At 41.2% G+C, this 16,837-nt stretch overlaps 1 protein-coding gene across 1 annotated transcript in view; it reads right to left on the reverse strand.

Annotated features, from left to right (window-relative positions):
• LOC309712762 (alpha-tectorin-like) overlaps nucleotides 1-16,837 on the reverse strand; it is a gene marked incomplete at its 3' end in the record, with an annotated part of 42,129 nt that overhangs the window by 20,408 nt on the left and 4,884 nt on the right. Inside the window, 3 exon segments of the mRNA XM_082543827.1 lie at nucleotides 15,787-15,952; nucleotides 16,052-16,147; nucleotides 16,470-16,748. Coding sequence (XP_082399953.1) covers nucleotides 15,787-15,952; nucleotides 16,052-16,147; nucleotides 16,470-16,748 — 541 coding nt within the window.

Genomic DNA, 16,837 nt, shown 5'->3' on the forward strand with positions numbered 1-16,837 from the left:
AATGCACTTTGATTAAGCAGACTAAACACATGCAATAACAATAATATGTGTAAAATGGGAATGGGCAATAAAAGTGTAAATTATTATTCTGTGAAATAACTATTCAAAAAATGTTCCAGGAGCAGTGGTGTGTGATGTGCATCACAATTGTGTCTCTTCTGTATATAGGTCAGCTCTCATTGCACAACATCAACCTACTTAGATAAAGAACAGGTATGTAGCTTACTGGTGTAGTGCCAAGTCACTCTTTATTGCTTCAACAACAAGTTGACCTTCACCTAACCCAATGATTCCTGGCCACCAAAGTACAACTGGTGCAGGATTCATATTTACATATTTAAGGTAATGTGCAATGTACTGAGAAACCTTATCCACTTCATTTTTCATTGTCTGCTTAGCATGCAATGCTTGTATTGAAATATGGAACTTTTCAAACACCAGTGCAGACGCCACTAAATCAGTTATCAGTGGACATATCCTGAGCGTGGGAGATAGTTCCTTATGTCATGGAACGGACATATTATAGTGGTTTAAGAAGAGTTACTAACCACCTAGTGCTAAGTAAGCAGAATGTCTTTTTTGTAGAGGAAGTGGTCTACAGGAAGTAGTGTGCTCTTTAGCTGCTGCAGTGAAAAAAATTGTAATCTGATGGCAATCTCTGCAATCCTGGTGTTAAAGTCCACAATATCAGCTTCATCCGTAAGTTCCTATATATTTAATGTGTATTAGTAAGTTTTGACACTATTTTGAGTTAAATCATATGGAAGCAGGTAGATGCTTGTATTTTTCAGCAGATGCTTCATTTGTGGTCATGTATCTTTCATTAGAGCAATGTTATTCTCCCAGTGTAATGGAACATGTCTTCATTGTGTATTTTGCATTCCTTTTCTTTGTACAATCTTACAAAAAAGAGAGAGAGAGAATTTATTTTCATCATTAAATCCTGCCAAACACAACAAGGGGCCTGTTTCTTGGAGGATGAAGTGCTTGGAATAAAGAATGTTAAGCTAGCTGTATAGCTAAAATTCCATTGCCTGCAACAAACTTTAGTGAGGACAGCATAGTAAAAGGATGACCACTCAACGTGGAAGTTAAAAAGAGTGAAGTATTGTCAGTCTGCATCACACTGCAATGGAGGCCACAAGCGCCTCAACACTAGCTTCAAAGGAAGACAGAGCTGAAGGCTCACGAGATGAAGTTGAATTGGGGTCTATTTATTCTCGCCACAGCTCAAAGAGGTCACACTCATCAGCAAGCTCCAGAGTAAGCTATGAAGCAGCCAGGGCGCAAGCCAAAGCAGATGCAACGAAAACCAAAATAGCATTCACGGAAAAGGAAGGTGAACTGAGAGTTGAAAAGGCCAGACTAGAAGCCAAGAAAGATTACATTAATCTACAGAAAGAGGCTGAGGCTGCCCAAGCTGAAACTGAGGTGTTGGAGGCAGATGCAGGAGATGTGAACGAATTCAACAACAAAGAATTTGACTTTCTGCCCTTGCCAGAGTGTGCATTGAAAAGGACTGATCACTATGTTACACAGCACACACAAGAACAATTCCCACAAGAACCCAAAGTAGAGAATGATTCAACTTTACCGCCAACATCCACTCCGTTTCCAAGCTACAATCAGAATGCACAGCCCCAGCTCGTCGACAACGGAGCCAGCTTCTCTCAAAATAATGCTCAGCCACTCCATATGAACTTTCCACAGCAAGAAGATGAGCGCTACCAGCGCAGGGTACTGACCGACAACCGACCACATCCAAACAGCTCCCACAATAATGACTCATCTACAGATCTTGCCAAGTACCTTGCTAAATCCCAGCTGGTTTCTTCACGCCTAACGAAGTTTGATGACTTACCCGAACATTATGAAGCCTGGAGAGAAGCGTTCATCAACACAATCGAAAGTCTGAGTCTATCAGCGAGTGAAGAAATGGATCTGCTTTTCAAATGGCTGGGTAAAGAATCTGGTGAGCATGCAATCAGAATAGAGTCTGTGAATACCGGACAGCCTACGGTGGGACTTAGAATGATCTGGGAAAGACTAAATAAAAAATATGGTGCTCCAGAGGTGATAGAAAGAGTTCTCTTTTGTAAACTTGAGAGTTTTCCGAAGATCCACAACAGAGAGTGTCAAAAACTACAAGAACTGGCTGACTTGCTTACTGAACTTGACGTTGCTAAACGAGAGGGTTACCTGCCAGGTTTAGCCTATCTTGATACATCAAGAGGTGTGCAGACAATTGTGGAAAAGCTCCCTTTAAATCTCCAAGACAAGTGGCTGTCACATGGGTGCAAATACAAGAGAGATCATCATGTTGCCTTTCCTCCTTTCTCCTACTTACTACTTAAAAAATTCATCTGCAGAGAGGCTGAAGAGAGAAATGATCCCAGTTTTAACTATCCAGATCTTTTCACAAATTCTTACAGAAAAGAAAAGTAAAATCAAGTGAGATCTGTCTCCGTGCACAAGACAAACATATCTATGGCTTTGGAGCGCAAAATAGGAAATCCAGAGAAGCTATGCCCCATGCACCACAAGCCTCATTCTCTTCAAAAATGCAGAGGTTTTCGAAAAATGCTCCTGGAAGAGAGGAAAAGGTTCTTAAAGGAAAACAACATATGTTTTTGCTGCTGCGTCTCTACGACTCATCAAGCCAAATCTTGTGAGGCTACCGTTAAATGCGGAGAATGTGACAGTGATAAACACATTTCCACTCTGCACCCCAGACCAGCTTCACGCTACTTCCTCGACAGAGAATGGGGGGGAGAGGTCGGACACAGAGGCACAGAGTGTCACATCCAGATGTACCCAGGTATGTGGGGATGGGTTTCAAGGCAAATCCTGCTCAAAGATCTGTCTGGTGAATGTGTACCCAAATGGCCACCAAGAGCAATGGCAGAAGATGTATGTCATTTTAGATGACCAAAGTAATGTTTCACTGGCCAGATCTGAGTTTTTTGACATGTTTGGTCTCAAGGGAGCAGCCATGCCATACACACTGAAAACCTGTCCAGGCATCACAGAAGCATCTGGGAGAAGAGCCCACAGTTTTATGATAGAATCGTTGGATGGGAAAACTTACCATTCCCTTGCCTGCACTTATAGAGTGTAATGATATCCCAAACAACAGGTCAGAGATACCCACACCCAAAGCTGCATGTCACCACCATTATCTTAAAAGAGTGGCAAATAAGATTCCAGCGCTTGACCCAGATGCAGACATTCTTCTTGCATAGAAGATGCTCACAACACGCCTACAGTAAGTGCTATGAAAACCTGCATCCTGGAAAATGGCAGACCAAGTCACTTTGCCACGTGTGAGAATAAGATAAAGGTGAAAGAAAATCCTAATGGCAAAGATGAGAGAAAGAGAACCCCATCCAATGGAGACATCCAAAATGCATCGACGGTGACTAAACTTGGAGAAACAGTTTTCAATGCCACAGAAAATGACAACCTGCTAGCACACTCCATTGAGGATTCAGTCTTCCTACAGATCATGGAAGATGAAGTCTTCCAGGATGAGACAAAAAGCTGGGTTGTGTTAAGAAATAAATATATATTCTTAATGCTTATTTGCTGATTAGATTGTTTTATGAGAGGCCCAGACTTGACTAGGTCACAGGCTGACAGGAAACTGCATGTTTTTGCAGTATATGAGGAGCAGACAGAGAGTGAAACTAAGTTCAGACGAGGGGTGACAGGTTGCCCTGGCAACAGACCTCAGAAAGGGGAAGTTATTGCAAGCTGCACAGGAAGTAAGACACAAGGAAAAGAGGAACTGAGTAGAAGGAGTTGGGTGTATTGAAACTGTGTGTGGCGTCTGAAGTACTAAAATAACACCTATATGAGACTCATCTTGAGCTTCTAATGTTAGAGATTCTGCAACTGGCTTTGGGCTGTGCAGGGCTCTCTCTTCCGGAAGATGATTGAATAAAAAATATACAAATGTTTTGACCACTCTGAGTCGGGTTTTCTCTGTTCTATCATGGGGATCAAAGAATCAGGTTTAATAGTTGCCCCTCTTCCCTTTCGGCACTAGTGATGGGTCGTTCGCGAACGAAATGGCTCTTAGAGCCGGCTCTTTGACGTGAACGACGAGAGCCGGCTCTTTATCGCGAGCCGTGACGGCTCGTGGGTTTTTTGTTTTTTTTTCTTTCTCTCACCCTCTGTCTCGCACTTTTTTTCCGCTTCACTCTGCACGCGAGCCTTGTGCTTTACGCTGGGCAGAGGGGGGAGGGGCGGTAGTTACACTCAGTAGCACAGGAACAGAGCCAGAGGGAGAGAGAGAGAAAGAGAGCCAGGGACAACAACTTCACATTAGAAAGGTATAGTAATCATCCACAACTATTTTCGGTTGCAGATGATAAAGGATTCAGAAAGTGCGGATTCATGCGGGCCCATATGACAGAGAATGTGCATGTTCTTTTTGTTTTCATATTATAATTTATATTTAATTATATTTAATTGTGTTTTGCAGTGTTTTGTGTTGTTTTCACTTTAAATTTGTAAAAGGAAACAGCTGAAAATTTAAATAGTTAAAAGTTGAAATGTGAATAGTTGATTTTTGTATTATATGATTTATTTATTACATTTTATGTGGCGTGAATAAATAAAAGTATATTTACAGTGGTCCCTAGAGACAAAGCACATACAAACTTCAAATCACGTACGAACTCTGAAGCATGTACAAACTCCAAAACACGTAAAAACACGTACAAACTCCAAAACACGTAAAAACTCCAAAACACGTACAAACTCCGAAGCACGTAAAAACTCAGAAGCACATAAAAACTCAAAACACTTACAAAAGACAACAGAAGTGCTCCAGGATGCTGGGCGCAGTGTTGAGCTTTTGTTATCTTGTGGCTACACAATCCAGCAAGTACCAACGACCGGATTTGGTGTGTGATAGTAACAGGTAGATGAACTTTTTTTTTTAATTATTTGAATATATTTGAGTGCCTGTGTATAAATACACAAACAATACACACATGCTTTCAATTGTGTAATTTAAGTGATCTAGTAGCTCTGCTTTGGAAGTTCAGTTCATGCTAGAAATGTGTTTTGGAGTTTGTACGTGTTTTGTCTCTAGGGGCCACCGCATATATTTATATATAAACATATATAAATAAAACCACTTTTTTACGTTAGTAATTCCTTTTGTGCATAATTTTATATTATTGTGAATAATAAATTAATTAAAGCAACAAAACAACCTGAAGAGCCGGTTCGGAGCCGAAAGAGCCGGCTCTTTTTAGTGAGCCGAGCCGAAAGAGCCGGCTCTCTAAAAAGAGCCGGAAATCCCATCACTATTCGGCACCCACGTAAACGTCTACCAAATAACAGATGCTATGTTCATCACGTCTGATGTCACTGCAGAAGACTTTAGATAAGAAGCCTGAAATGAAAATGCATTTCACAGACTTCATGCAAAATATGTTAGACATGCTGAACTTGCTCCACCACTCCAGGAGGGGGCAGAATGCTGGTATTTGCCCACGTTTGGTGTTTACCATCCCAAAAAAACAACCAAGATTCATGTGGTATTTGATTCCAGTGCTCAGCATGATGGAATCTCGCTAAATGAGGTGCTGCTGTCTGGACCAGATCTTAACAACAGTCTCGTTGGTGTCCTCAGATTCAGAAAAGATCCTGTGGCCATAACTGCAGATATTCAATTCAATTCAATTCAATTCAATTTTATTTATATAGCGCCAAATCACAACAAAAGTCGCCTCAAGGCGCTTCATAGATACAGAGAAAAACCCAACAATCATATGACCCCCTATGAGCAAGCACTTTGGCGACAGTGGGAAGGAAAAACTCCCTTTTAACAGGAAGAAACCTCCGGCAGAACCAGGCTCAGGGAGGGGCGGCCATCTGCTGCGACCGGTTGGGGTGAGAGAAGGAAGACAGGATAAAGACATGCTGTGGAAGAGAGACAGAGGTTAATAACAGATATGATTCAATGCAGAGAGGTCTATTAATACATAGTGAGTGAGAAAGGTGACTGGAAAGGAAAAACTCAATGCATCATGGGAATCCCCCGGCAGCCTACATCTATTGCAGCATAACAAAGGGAGGATTCAGGGTCACCTGGTCCAGCCCTAACTATATGCTTTAGAAAAAAGGAAAGTTTTAAGCCTAATCTTAAAAGTAGAGATAGTGTCTGTCTCCCGAATCCAAACTGGAAGCTGGTTCCACAGAAGAGGGGCCTGAAAACTGAAGGCTCTCCCTCCCATTCTACTTTTAAATACTCTAGGAACAACAAGTAGGCCTGCAGAGCGAGAGCGGAGCGCTCTAATAGGGTGATATGGTACTACAAGGTCATTAAGATAAGATGGGGCCTGATTATTTAAGACCTTGTATGTGAGGAGCAGGATTTTGAATTCAATTCTGGATTTAACAGGAAGCCAATGAAGGGAAGCCAAAACAGGAGAAATATGCTCTCTCTTTCTAGTCCCTGTCAGGACTCTTGCTGCAGCATTTTGGATTAGCTGAAGGCTTTTCAGTGAGTTTTTTGGACATCCTGATAATAATGAATTACAGTAGTCCAGCCTGGAAGTAATAAATGCATGAACTAGTTTTTCAGCGTCACTCTGAGACAGGATATTTCTAATTTTAGAGATGTTGCGCAAATGGAAGAAAGCAGTCTTACATATTTGTTTAATATGTGCGTTGAAGGACATGTCCTGGTCAAAAATGACTCCAAGGTTCCTCACCGCGTTACTGGAGGCCAAGGTAATGCCATCCAGAGTAAGAATCTGATTAGATACCATATTTCTAAGATTTTCAGGGCCGAGTACAATAACCTCAGTTTTATCTGAATTAAGAAGCAGAAAGTTAGCGGCCATCCAGGTCTTTATGTCTTTAAGACATTCCTGCAGTTTAACTAATTGGTGTGTGTTATCTGGCTTCATGGACAGATAGAGCTGGGTGTCATCTGCATAGCAGTGAAAATGTATGCTATGTCTTCTAATGATACTGCCTAAGGGAAGCATGTATAATGTAAGCAGAATTGGTCCTAGCACTGAACCCTGTGGAACTCCATAATTAACCTCAGTGTGTGAAGAGGACTCTCCATTTACATGCACGAATTGGAGTCTATTAGATAGATATGATACAAACCACTGCAGCGCAGTACTTGTAATACCTACAGCATGTTCTAATCGCTCTAATAGGATATTATGATCAACAGTATCGAACGCTGCACTGAGGTCTAGCAGGACAAGCACAGAGATGAGTCCACTGTCAGAGGCCATAAGAAGATCATTTGTAACCTTCACTAAAGCTGTTTCTGTGCTGTGCTGAGCTCTGAAACCTGACTGAAACTCTTCAAATAAACCATTCCTCTGCAGATGATCTGTTAGCTGTTTGACAACTACTCTTTCAAGGATTTTTGATATGAAAGGAAGGTTGGAGATTGGCCTATAATTAGCTAAGACTGCTGGGTCTAGAGATGGCTTTTTGAGTAAAGGTTTAACTACAGCCAGCTTGAAGGCCTGTGGTACATAGCCGATTATTAGAGATAGGTTGATCATATTTAAGATCGAAGAATTAATTAATGGCAGGACTTCTTTGAGCAGTTTTGTAGGAATGGGGTCTAAAAGACACGTTGATGGTTTGGAGGAAGTAATTATTGAAGTTAACTCAGAAAGATCAATTGGAGAAAAAGAGTCTAACTTAATATCAATGGTACTAAGAGTAGCTGTAGATAATATTACATCTGTGGGATGATTATTGGTAATTTTTTCTCTAATGATAAAAATTTTATTTGTGAAGAAGTTCATGAAGTCATTACTAGTTAACGTTAAAGGGATGGTTGGCTCAAAAGAGCTCTGACTTTTTGTCAGCCTGGCTACAGTGCTGAAGAGAAACCTAGGGTTGTTCTTATTTTCTTCAATCAGTGATGAATAGTAAGATGTTCTGGCTTTGCGGAGGGCTTTCTTATAAAGCAGCAAACTATTTCTCCAGGCTAAATGATGATCCTCTAGATTTGTGACACGCCATTTCCTCTCCAGATTACGAGTCATCTGCTTTAGGGTACGTGTTTCAGAATTATACCACGGAGTCAGGTACTTCTGATTTGAGGCCTTAGTTTTCACAGGAGCTACAGTATCCAGAGTCGTACGTAGTGAGGAGGTGAAATTATTAACAAGATAATCGACCTCTGTTGGGGTAGCGTTCAGATAGCTGCTTTGCTCTGTGTTGGTACAGGGCATTGGAGATGATAACAGTGGGTGGATTATATTCTTAAACTTAGTTACAGTGCTTTCAGAAAGACATCTACTTTGATAAAGTCTACTCTTCACCGCTGTGTAATCAATTATTGTAAAAGTAAATGTTATCAGGAAATGATCAGACAGGAGAGGGTTTTCAGGAAACACTGTTAAATGTTCAGGTTCGATGCCATATGTTAAAACAAGATCTAGAGTGTGATTAAAGTGGTGGGTGGGTTCTTTTACATTTTGAGAGAAACCAATTGAGTCTAATAACAGATTAAATGCCATGTTGAGGCTGTCATTTTTAGCATCTACATGGATGTTAAAATCACCCACAATAATTATTTTATCTGAGCTCAGAACTAAATTAGATATAAAGTCTGAGAAATCAGACAGAAACTCTGTGTAAGGCCCAGGTGGACGATAGATGATAACAAGTAAGACTGGTTTCTGAGTTTCACAGCTGGGGTGGACAATGTTAAGCATCAGGCTTTCAAATGAATTAAAAGTCTGTCTTGGTCTTTCATTAATTAATAGGCTGGTGTGAAAAATTGCTGCCACACCGCCCCCTCGGCCTGTGCTTCGAGATTTCTGGTAGTTAGAATGACTCGGGGGTGTTGATTCATTTAAACTAACATAATAATCCTGCTGCAACCAGGTTTCTGTAAGGCAGAGTAAATCAATTTGTTGATCAATTATTAAGTCATGTACTAACAGAGACTTGGAGGAGAGAGACCTAATATTTAATAATCCACATTTCACTGTTTTACTCTTTGGTTCAGATGTGGATACTGTATTGTTCTTTCTTTGTGATTGTTTATGTTTAAGTTGTTTGTCGCTGGTTTTTAGTTTGTTTTTTGTCTTTTTGGAAGCTGACACAGTCTCTATGGAGATGGGTTTTTGGGGGGGTAGCAGGAGGAGAGAAGCTGCAGAGAAGCGTGTAAGACTGCAACTCTGCTTCCTGGTCCCAACTCTGGATAGTCATATTTTGGGGGGTTTAATAAATTTGTCCATATTTCTAGAAATGAGAGCTGCTCCATCCAAAGTGGGATGGATGCCGTCTCTCCTAACAAGACCAGGTTTCCTCCAGAAGGTTTGCCAATTATCTATGAAGCCCACATCGTTTCTGGGACACCACTCAGACAGCCAGCAATTTAAGGAGAACATGCGGCTAAACATGTCACTCCTGGTCTGATTGGGGAGGGGACCAGAGAAAACTACAGAGTCCGACATTGTTTTGGCAAAGTTGCACACCGATTCAATATTGATTTTAGTGACCTCCGATTGGCGTAACCGGGTGTCATTACTGCCGACGTGAATTATGATTTTACTGAATTTACGTTTACCCTTAGCCAGCAGTTTTAAATTTCCTTCAATGTCGCCTGCTCTGGCCCCTGGAAGACAATTGACTATGGTTGCCGGTGTCTCTAGCTTCACATGTCTGAGAACAGAATCGCCAATTACCAGAGTTTGACCCCCGGCGGGTGTGTCGCCGAGTGGGGAAAAACGGTTAGACACATGAACGGGTTGGTGGTGTACCTGGGGCTTCTGTTTAGGACTATGCTTCCTCCTCACCGTGACCCAGCCGCCCTGATTCCCCAGCTGCTTGGGACCTGCCGGGGAACAGCTAGCGGGGCCTACGCTATTTTCGGCTGCACCAGCTACAGGGGCCTGGCTAGCTGCGGGTGAATGAAGGGTGCGAAGCCGAGTCTCCAATTCAGTAATCCTGGCCTCCAGCGCTGCAAATATGCTACATTTGTTACAGATATCATTACTGCTAAAGGAGGCCGAGGAGTAACTAAACATCTGACACAATGAGCAAGAAAGTGCAGGAGGGACAGGTGAAGTAGCCATGGTGCTAACGAGTCGGCTACGAGCTAAGCTAAGCTAGCGAAACAGTACAGAGACAGTGAGTGAATACTTTGGCTATAAATTAGGTAGTGAGTACACAGAAAGTGTGCTTCGGTTTTCAGCAGATGTTTTGCTGTTTCATTGTTCGTGAGGACTGCAGGGATTTCCTTAGATTCCTGTGGTACCAGGATAACGATCTGAGTAAGGATGTGGTGGATTATCACATGCGTGTTAATGTTTTCGGAAACAGCCCATCACCTGCAGTGGCAATCTTTGGTCTGAGGAAAGCAGCAGAGCACCAAGAAGTTGAATATGGCAGTGATGCAAGGTGCTGCGTAGAAAGAGACTTTTATGTAGATGACAGCCTCCGATCTTTTGCTACAGCAGCAGAGGCCATTGATGTTCTGCGTCGAACACAGAAGATGTTGGCAGCATCTAACATCACTCTGCACAAAATAGCTCCAAATCGAGCTGAAGTAATGAACGCATTTCCTGCAGATCAAAGAGCAGACAATGTAAAAGACCATAACCTCTTCGTGGATGACTTACCAGTCCAACGCAGTCTTGGAGTCAGCTGGAACATAATGACTGACACTTTCGGATTCAATATTCCTGAGAATCAAAAGCCATTTACACGCCGTGGTGTCCTGTCAACAGTAAACAGTCTGTTCGATCCTTTGGGGTATAGCTCCTGTTGTGGTGACAGGGAGACTGATTCTAAGAGAGCTAACAACCGAGAATGCAGACTGGGATGCAGAACTCACTGAGGCTAAAAAAGAAAGTTGGAGAAGATAGAATGAATCATTGTCAGCACTAAAAAACCTTGATGTTCCACAAGCATATGCCTCTTTCTCTGTTTCCAAAGCACAGCACGCTGAATTATCGATTTTCTGTGATGCCTCTGTCAAAGCAATATCTGCAGTTGCTTATCTTAAGTCAACAAATGAACAAGGTCTTCAAGAGGTGGGTTTTTGGGAAATCCAAGCTCGCTCCCAACCCAGGCTTTACAATCCCAAGACTGGAGTTCTGTGCTGCTGTCATGGCCGTTGAGATAGCCGATCTTGTAATCAGGGAGCTTGATCTGGATCTCAAGGCAGTGAAATTCTACACTGACAGCAGAGTTGTATTGGGATACATACACAACGAGACTAGGGGGTTGTATGTGTGCAGCGCATCCGGCAGTCAACACGACCAGAGCAGTGGAACTACATTCCTTCAGAACTAAATCCAGCTGATCATGGGTCACGTTCTGTTCCAGCCGCCGAGCTTGCTGACACCACGTGGCTAACAGGATCAGCATTCCTAATGAAACAACCAAAGGTAGCTGCCAGTGGCGATAATGGATCAACATTTGACCTTGTGAACCCAGATGCTGATGCTGATGTACGTCCTGAGGTAACCTCGCTCGCCACACAAGTTAGTAGAGACAAGCTTGGCTCAAAACGCTTCCAGCATTTTTCTAGCTGGACCACACTCAGTAAGACTGTGGCACGTCTGTGTCATATTGCTCAGTGTTTCTCCCACTCCTCAAAGAATCAAAGGTGTGTTGGATGGCATATCTGCAAAAGTGGCCTGTCAGTCGTTGACATTGTCAGAGCAGAACAGATCATCATAAAATGCGTGCAAGAAGAAATGTATTCAGAAGAACTGAAATGCATCAAAATGAAACATGACCTTCCGAAAACCAGCACTCTGTACAAACTCCGACCCATTCTTGACAACGAAGGTATGTTAAGAATAGGTGGACACATTGGCCGAGGACACCTTGAAAGTGGTGAAGTCCATCCGCTAATAATACCAAGCCGCAGCCATGTAGCAAGCTTGCTTGTTTGTCATCATCATCAGGCTGTGAAGCACCAGGGCAGGCATTTCACTGAAGGTGCAATTCGCAACAGTGGTCAGTGGATTGTTGGAGGGAAACATCTCATCAGCAGCATCATTCACAAGTGTGTTACATGCAGGAAACTAAGAGGAAGAACCGAGCAGGAACAAATGTCAGACCTACCCACAGAGCGCCTTCAGGTTGACCCTCCATTTTCCTACGCTGGCCTTGATGTTTTTGGACCATGGGAAGTGGTGATAAGCCGTACCAGAGGCGGTCAAGCACAAGACAAAAGGCGGGCTGTCCTTTTCACATGTATGTCCACACGAGCCATACATTTTGAGGTTATTGAAACAATGACGTCCTCAAACTTTATAAATGCGCTCTGAAGATTTTTCTACATCAGGGGTCATATCAAACAGCTTTGCTCGGACTGTGGGACCAATTTCACTGGAGCGTTCAAAGAGCTGAAGATGGATCCTGGCAATAAGAGCGTAGAGGATTATCTTCTTCAACAAAAATGCACTTGGGTTTTCAACCCACCTCAATCCTCTCATATGGGCGGCGCTTGGGGGCGCATGATTGGAGTGGCAAGACGGATTTTAGATTCTATGCTTCTTCAGGTTGGACATGTAAAACTCACTCATGAGGTCTTAACCACTTTCATGGCTGAGGTGAGTGCCATTGTCAATGCAAGGCCGTTAATACCAGTTTCTACTGATCCTGAGGCGCCTCTGGTAGAGGACCCGAGCTTGAAGGATAAACCGCCCGCAGGGGCGTGCTGGGTGTTTTTTTATATATATATATGTACTTCTATATACATATGCAGGACACCTTAAACTAGTTTTTTAATTAAGCAGCAAGGCAGAACAAAGTCGGGCCTGTATCAAGACACGAGGACTAAACCCCAATTCAACCAGACGCAGAACTGATCCGGAATTAAAACAGGACTACAACAGTAACCAAGACAGAATCAGAACTAGATGATAGTAGCACTAAAAATCATCATAGACCTGCACTACACTTATTTTTTAATTCTACCAAAGTACAATATTTAGATTGAGAAAAGTTTATATAATTATTTAGCCTTGTTGTGCAAACAAGCCAGCATAACTTAATAAATATAGAATTTGAAAAGTAACAAATGGTATCTAAAAAGAAACACTAGGTACTAGATACATGTTCTGATGAGTTTTGGCAAACAACCATTTGACTAACATGTGTGTCTCACCTGCTCTTGTTCATCTCTGTTCTGTCGTCATTCTCTCTCTCCCTCTCTGTTCCTCTCTCTCCCTCTTTGTGCTGACAATCAAGCCAAACACCAACATCATCAACTATACAGTTGAAACCAGATATTTATGTACTCTTTAGATAAAAACACAAACACTTTTTTAATTGTAATATCAAATCAGACTAAATGTTTATTTTTTTAGATTGATAAATATAAAAAACATATTTGTTAACTTTAAGAGTAAAGAGAGAAACTATCTGTATTTCTCAATTATAAATGGCACCAAATTGTATTCAAATTGAGCCACACTTATGGAGGTCCACAATTCTTTTCCTGGTGTTTTGGTTGATATCTCTTGATTTTCCCATGTCAAAGAAACAGGCTCTGTGTTTTGCCTTATATGCATCCACAGGTGTGCCACCAATTCACTCACATGGACTCTACTAACCTATCAGAAGCTTCTTCAGCTCAGAATGGAATTGTCTGGAGTTTTCTTATTAATTAACAATAAACTTAGTGTATATGTACTCCTAAATTTGATGAAAGTGATTAAAATAGACAGCTCCCTCTTTTTATTCTGACATTTAACTAATTCAAAAGATATTTCAACATTTATTTATCTAAAACAAAACAAGTTTACTCTAAATTGATGTTTAACAGTAAAAAAAGGTTTTTATGTATTCTCCCTAAAGTGTATGTAAATATCTGGTTTCAACTGTGAATATACTGCTGTGTATTGAAATTCCTCTTGTTTTGCATAGATATACTGAACAACATCCAAAGCATAATATAAAAAATAACATCTACCTGAGTTTTTTGCGCTCTGTGCTTCGTGTGTTGTTTTTGTTTTATACAGTTGTCAGTCAGGCATCTAACTAACAAATTACACTCCAAAAGACCCCATGCTTCTGAAAAAATGACCCGGGCTTAAGCCCAGTAAGCCACCCCCCGCTCCGCTGATGGTTGACTCCAAATCTCCCGAACACTACGTCGATTTGAGAACGCAAGACCGAAACAGCGAGACCGAGACCAAGACAAAAGTCCGTCGAGACCAAGACGAGACCACCCATATGGAAAAGATATATATAAATCTTATAAAGTTTGTATCTGTCTTGTGTGAAACTTGTATGAAAAGCATGTAAGTGTGAAAACAGATATAAGATCCCTTGAAAAATTATATAATGAAACTTGTATGTTTCTGATACTTACTAAAACAATGTATGAAAGTAATGCGAAAGTGGCCACTTTCATGAGTAAATCATGTAAGCCTTATATCACATATAAGTTTTTACTATTTCTTTTCCGTATGGGCAAGACCATGTAAAAGTGGTCTCGAGACATCCAACTCTACTACCACACACCAAATCCGGTCATTGGTACTTGCTGGCTAGTGTGGCCACTAGGTAACAAAAGCTCAACACTGCGCCTAGCATTCTGGAGCACTTCTATTGTGTTTTGTACGTGCTTCGGAGTTTGTACGTGCTATGGAGTTTTTACGTGTTTTGGAGTTTGTGCGTGCTTCGGGGTTTGTACGTGCTTCAGAGTTCGGACGTGTTTTGAAGTTTGTACGTGCTTTGTCTCTAGGGGCCACCGTAAATATACTTTTATTTATTCACTCAACATAAAATGTAATAAATAAATCATATAATACAAAAACCAGTTCAACTTTTAACTATTTAAATTTTCAGCTTTTTCCTTTTAAACATATTTAAAGTGTAACAACACAAAACACTGCAAACCACAACACAATTCAACATAAATTAAAATATGAAAACAAAAAGTACATGCATATTCTCTGTCATATGGGCCTGCATGAATAAACTTTCTGAATCCTTTATCATCCAACTGAAAATAGCTGTGGATGATTACTATACCTTTCTAATGTGACGTTGTTGTCTCTGTCTCTCCATCCCGCTCTGTTCCTGTGCTACTGTGTGTGTAACTACCGGCCCTCCCCCCTCTACCCAGCGCAAAGCACAAGGCTCGCATGCGGAGTGAAGCGGAAAAAAAGTGCGAGACAGAGGGTGAGAGAAAGAAAAAAAAAAACCCCAAAGCTCGCGATAAGGAGCTGGCTCTCGTCGTTCACGTCAAAGAACCGGCTCTAAGAGCCATTTCGTTCGTGACGACACGTCACTACAAACACAACAAGCGGCCTATTTCTTGGAGGATGAAGAGCTGGGAATAAAGAATGTTAAGCTGTATAGCTGAAATTACGTTGCCTGCAACAAACTTTAGTGAGGACAGCATACCTTATGCAGTTAAGGACCAAAATGAAGAAGTGAATCCTGCCTTAGGATAAGTCACTTTGTTGGGAACAGCTTCTCTCTCTCTAGCATTTTTTATTCTTTGCTTGCCATATGTTGCCATTCAAAATCTTTCAAAACCTCTGAATTCATGGCTAAACATCCTTTAAGCAGGTAGGAAGAATGTTTTTAAGCCTCCAACTAATAATTTGAAATTCCTTCATTAGTTCTTGATTCCAACAACAGTCAGAGACTTTAATGTTAATAACCTCAACCTCATTGCTTTACTGTACTCTTAATGCACTGTGATTAGAATTCTTGCCTTGCCTTTCACAGATGCACATCACTATAATGTTATATAACACAAAGGCTACAGAAGCAGTTGCCCTCTGTATCCTGCAGTCTTACCATTAAAAGTGCAGCCTGTTGATCCATGGTCTGTCCGGAAGGCCCAGCGACCTGGTTCATTGACGTTGCTGCCAAGGCGAAAATTTGAGTTACTCCCTGATGCAGCACTGGTGAATGATCCAGGGAGGACATAATAGTGAGTGGAGTCGATTGTATCATAACCAGCCTGCAAATGTGAGTCACAAAATTATGATTATTACATTTAGAAATAATGAATGTTTTTTCATTAGTAAATATGCAGAGTATTGACTATAGTAGGTCTGACCTGAATGCTCCGTGTTCTTGAGGCTATTATACCGTAATTCATCAGCACAAATGAATATTGGCCTCCAGAGATCAGCACAGCTTGGACAGTAGTGCGCTGGAAAATATGAATTCAGTTATTATATGTTCTGTTTGATCAGTGTTCTGCTGGATTTACACCTAATTTGGTTATGATACACTTTTCATGTATGCTTTAGGTCATCTTCAGGTATCACTTTAAAAAAAAAAAAAAAAAGTTCAATATTGAAAAATAATCTTTGTATGAAATATATCACAGGAATTTATGTCTTTATGTCTGGAAGGTGACACTAGATTACACTAATCTACTGTTCCTGAATTAGTAAAGTAGGCAACAGACTTTCACGTATACATCACACATAAGCACATAATTTGATTCCAAATTTTGGAAGCTGACTTACTGTTCCACTTGTGGGATAATAGGCCACCTCAAACCAAGTTGCAACAAAGACCCAGTTGGCATTAAAGTTCAGTCCTGGAAAGTATTGATTGATGTCTTGTGTAGCTTGCTGGAGAACACTGCCGCTGGTGTATTGGTTGTAGTAGATCTGACCATTTACTCTGTTGTCTAAATCTGTCCAGAATGGAGCGATGATGTCTCTGGATCCATACATTGGAAACAGTTGCGGGCTGTAGCTAGACCATGATGCATCAAAGGTCAGATGCCCATTGTGGTTTACCTAGAAAATAAAAACATTCTTGTAAGTCAAAACCAGTATAAATTAGGTATCTTCAGACACAGGTGTTGATCACTTGTTATTAAAATGAT

This window comes from Aulonocara stuartgranti (genome assembly GCF_965226115.1).
Source record: "Aulonocara stuartgranti genome assembly, chromosome: 8".
Taxonomy (NCBI): Eukaryota; Metazoa; Chordata; class Actinopteri; order Cichliformes; family Cichlidae; genus Aulonocara; species Aulonocara stuartgranti.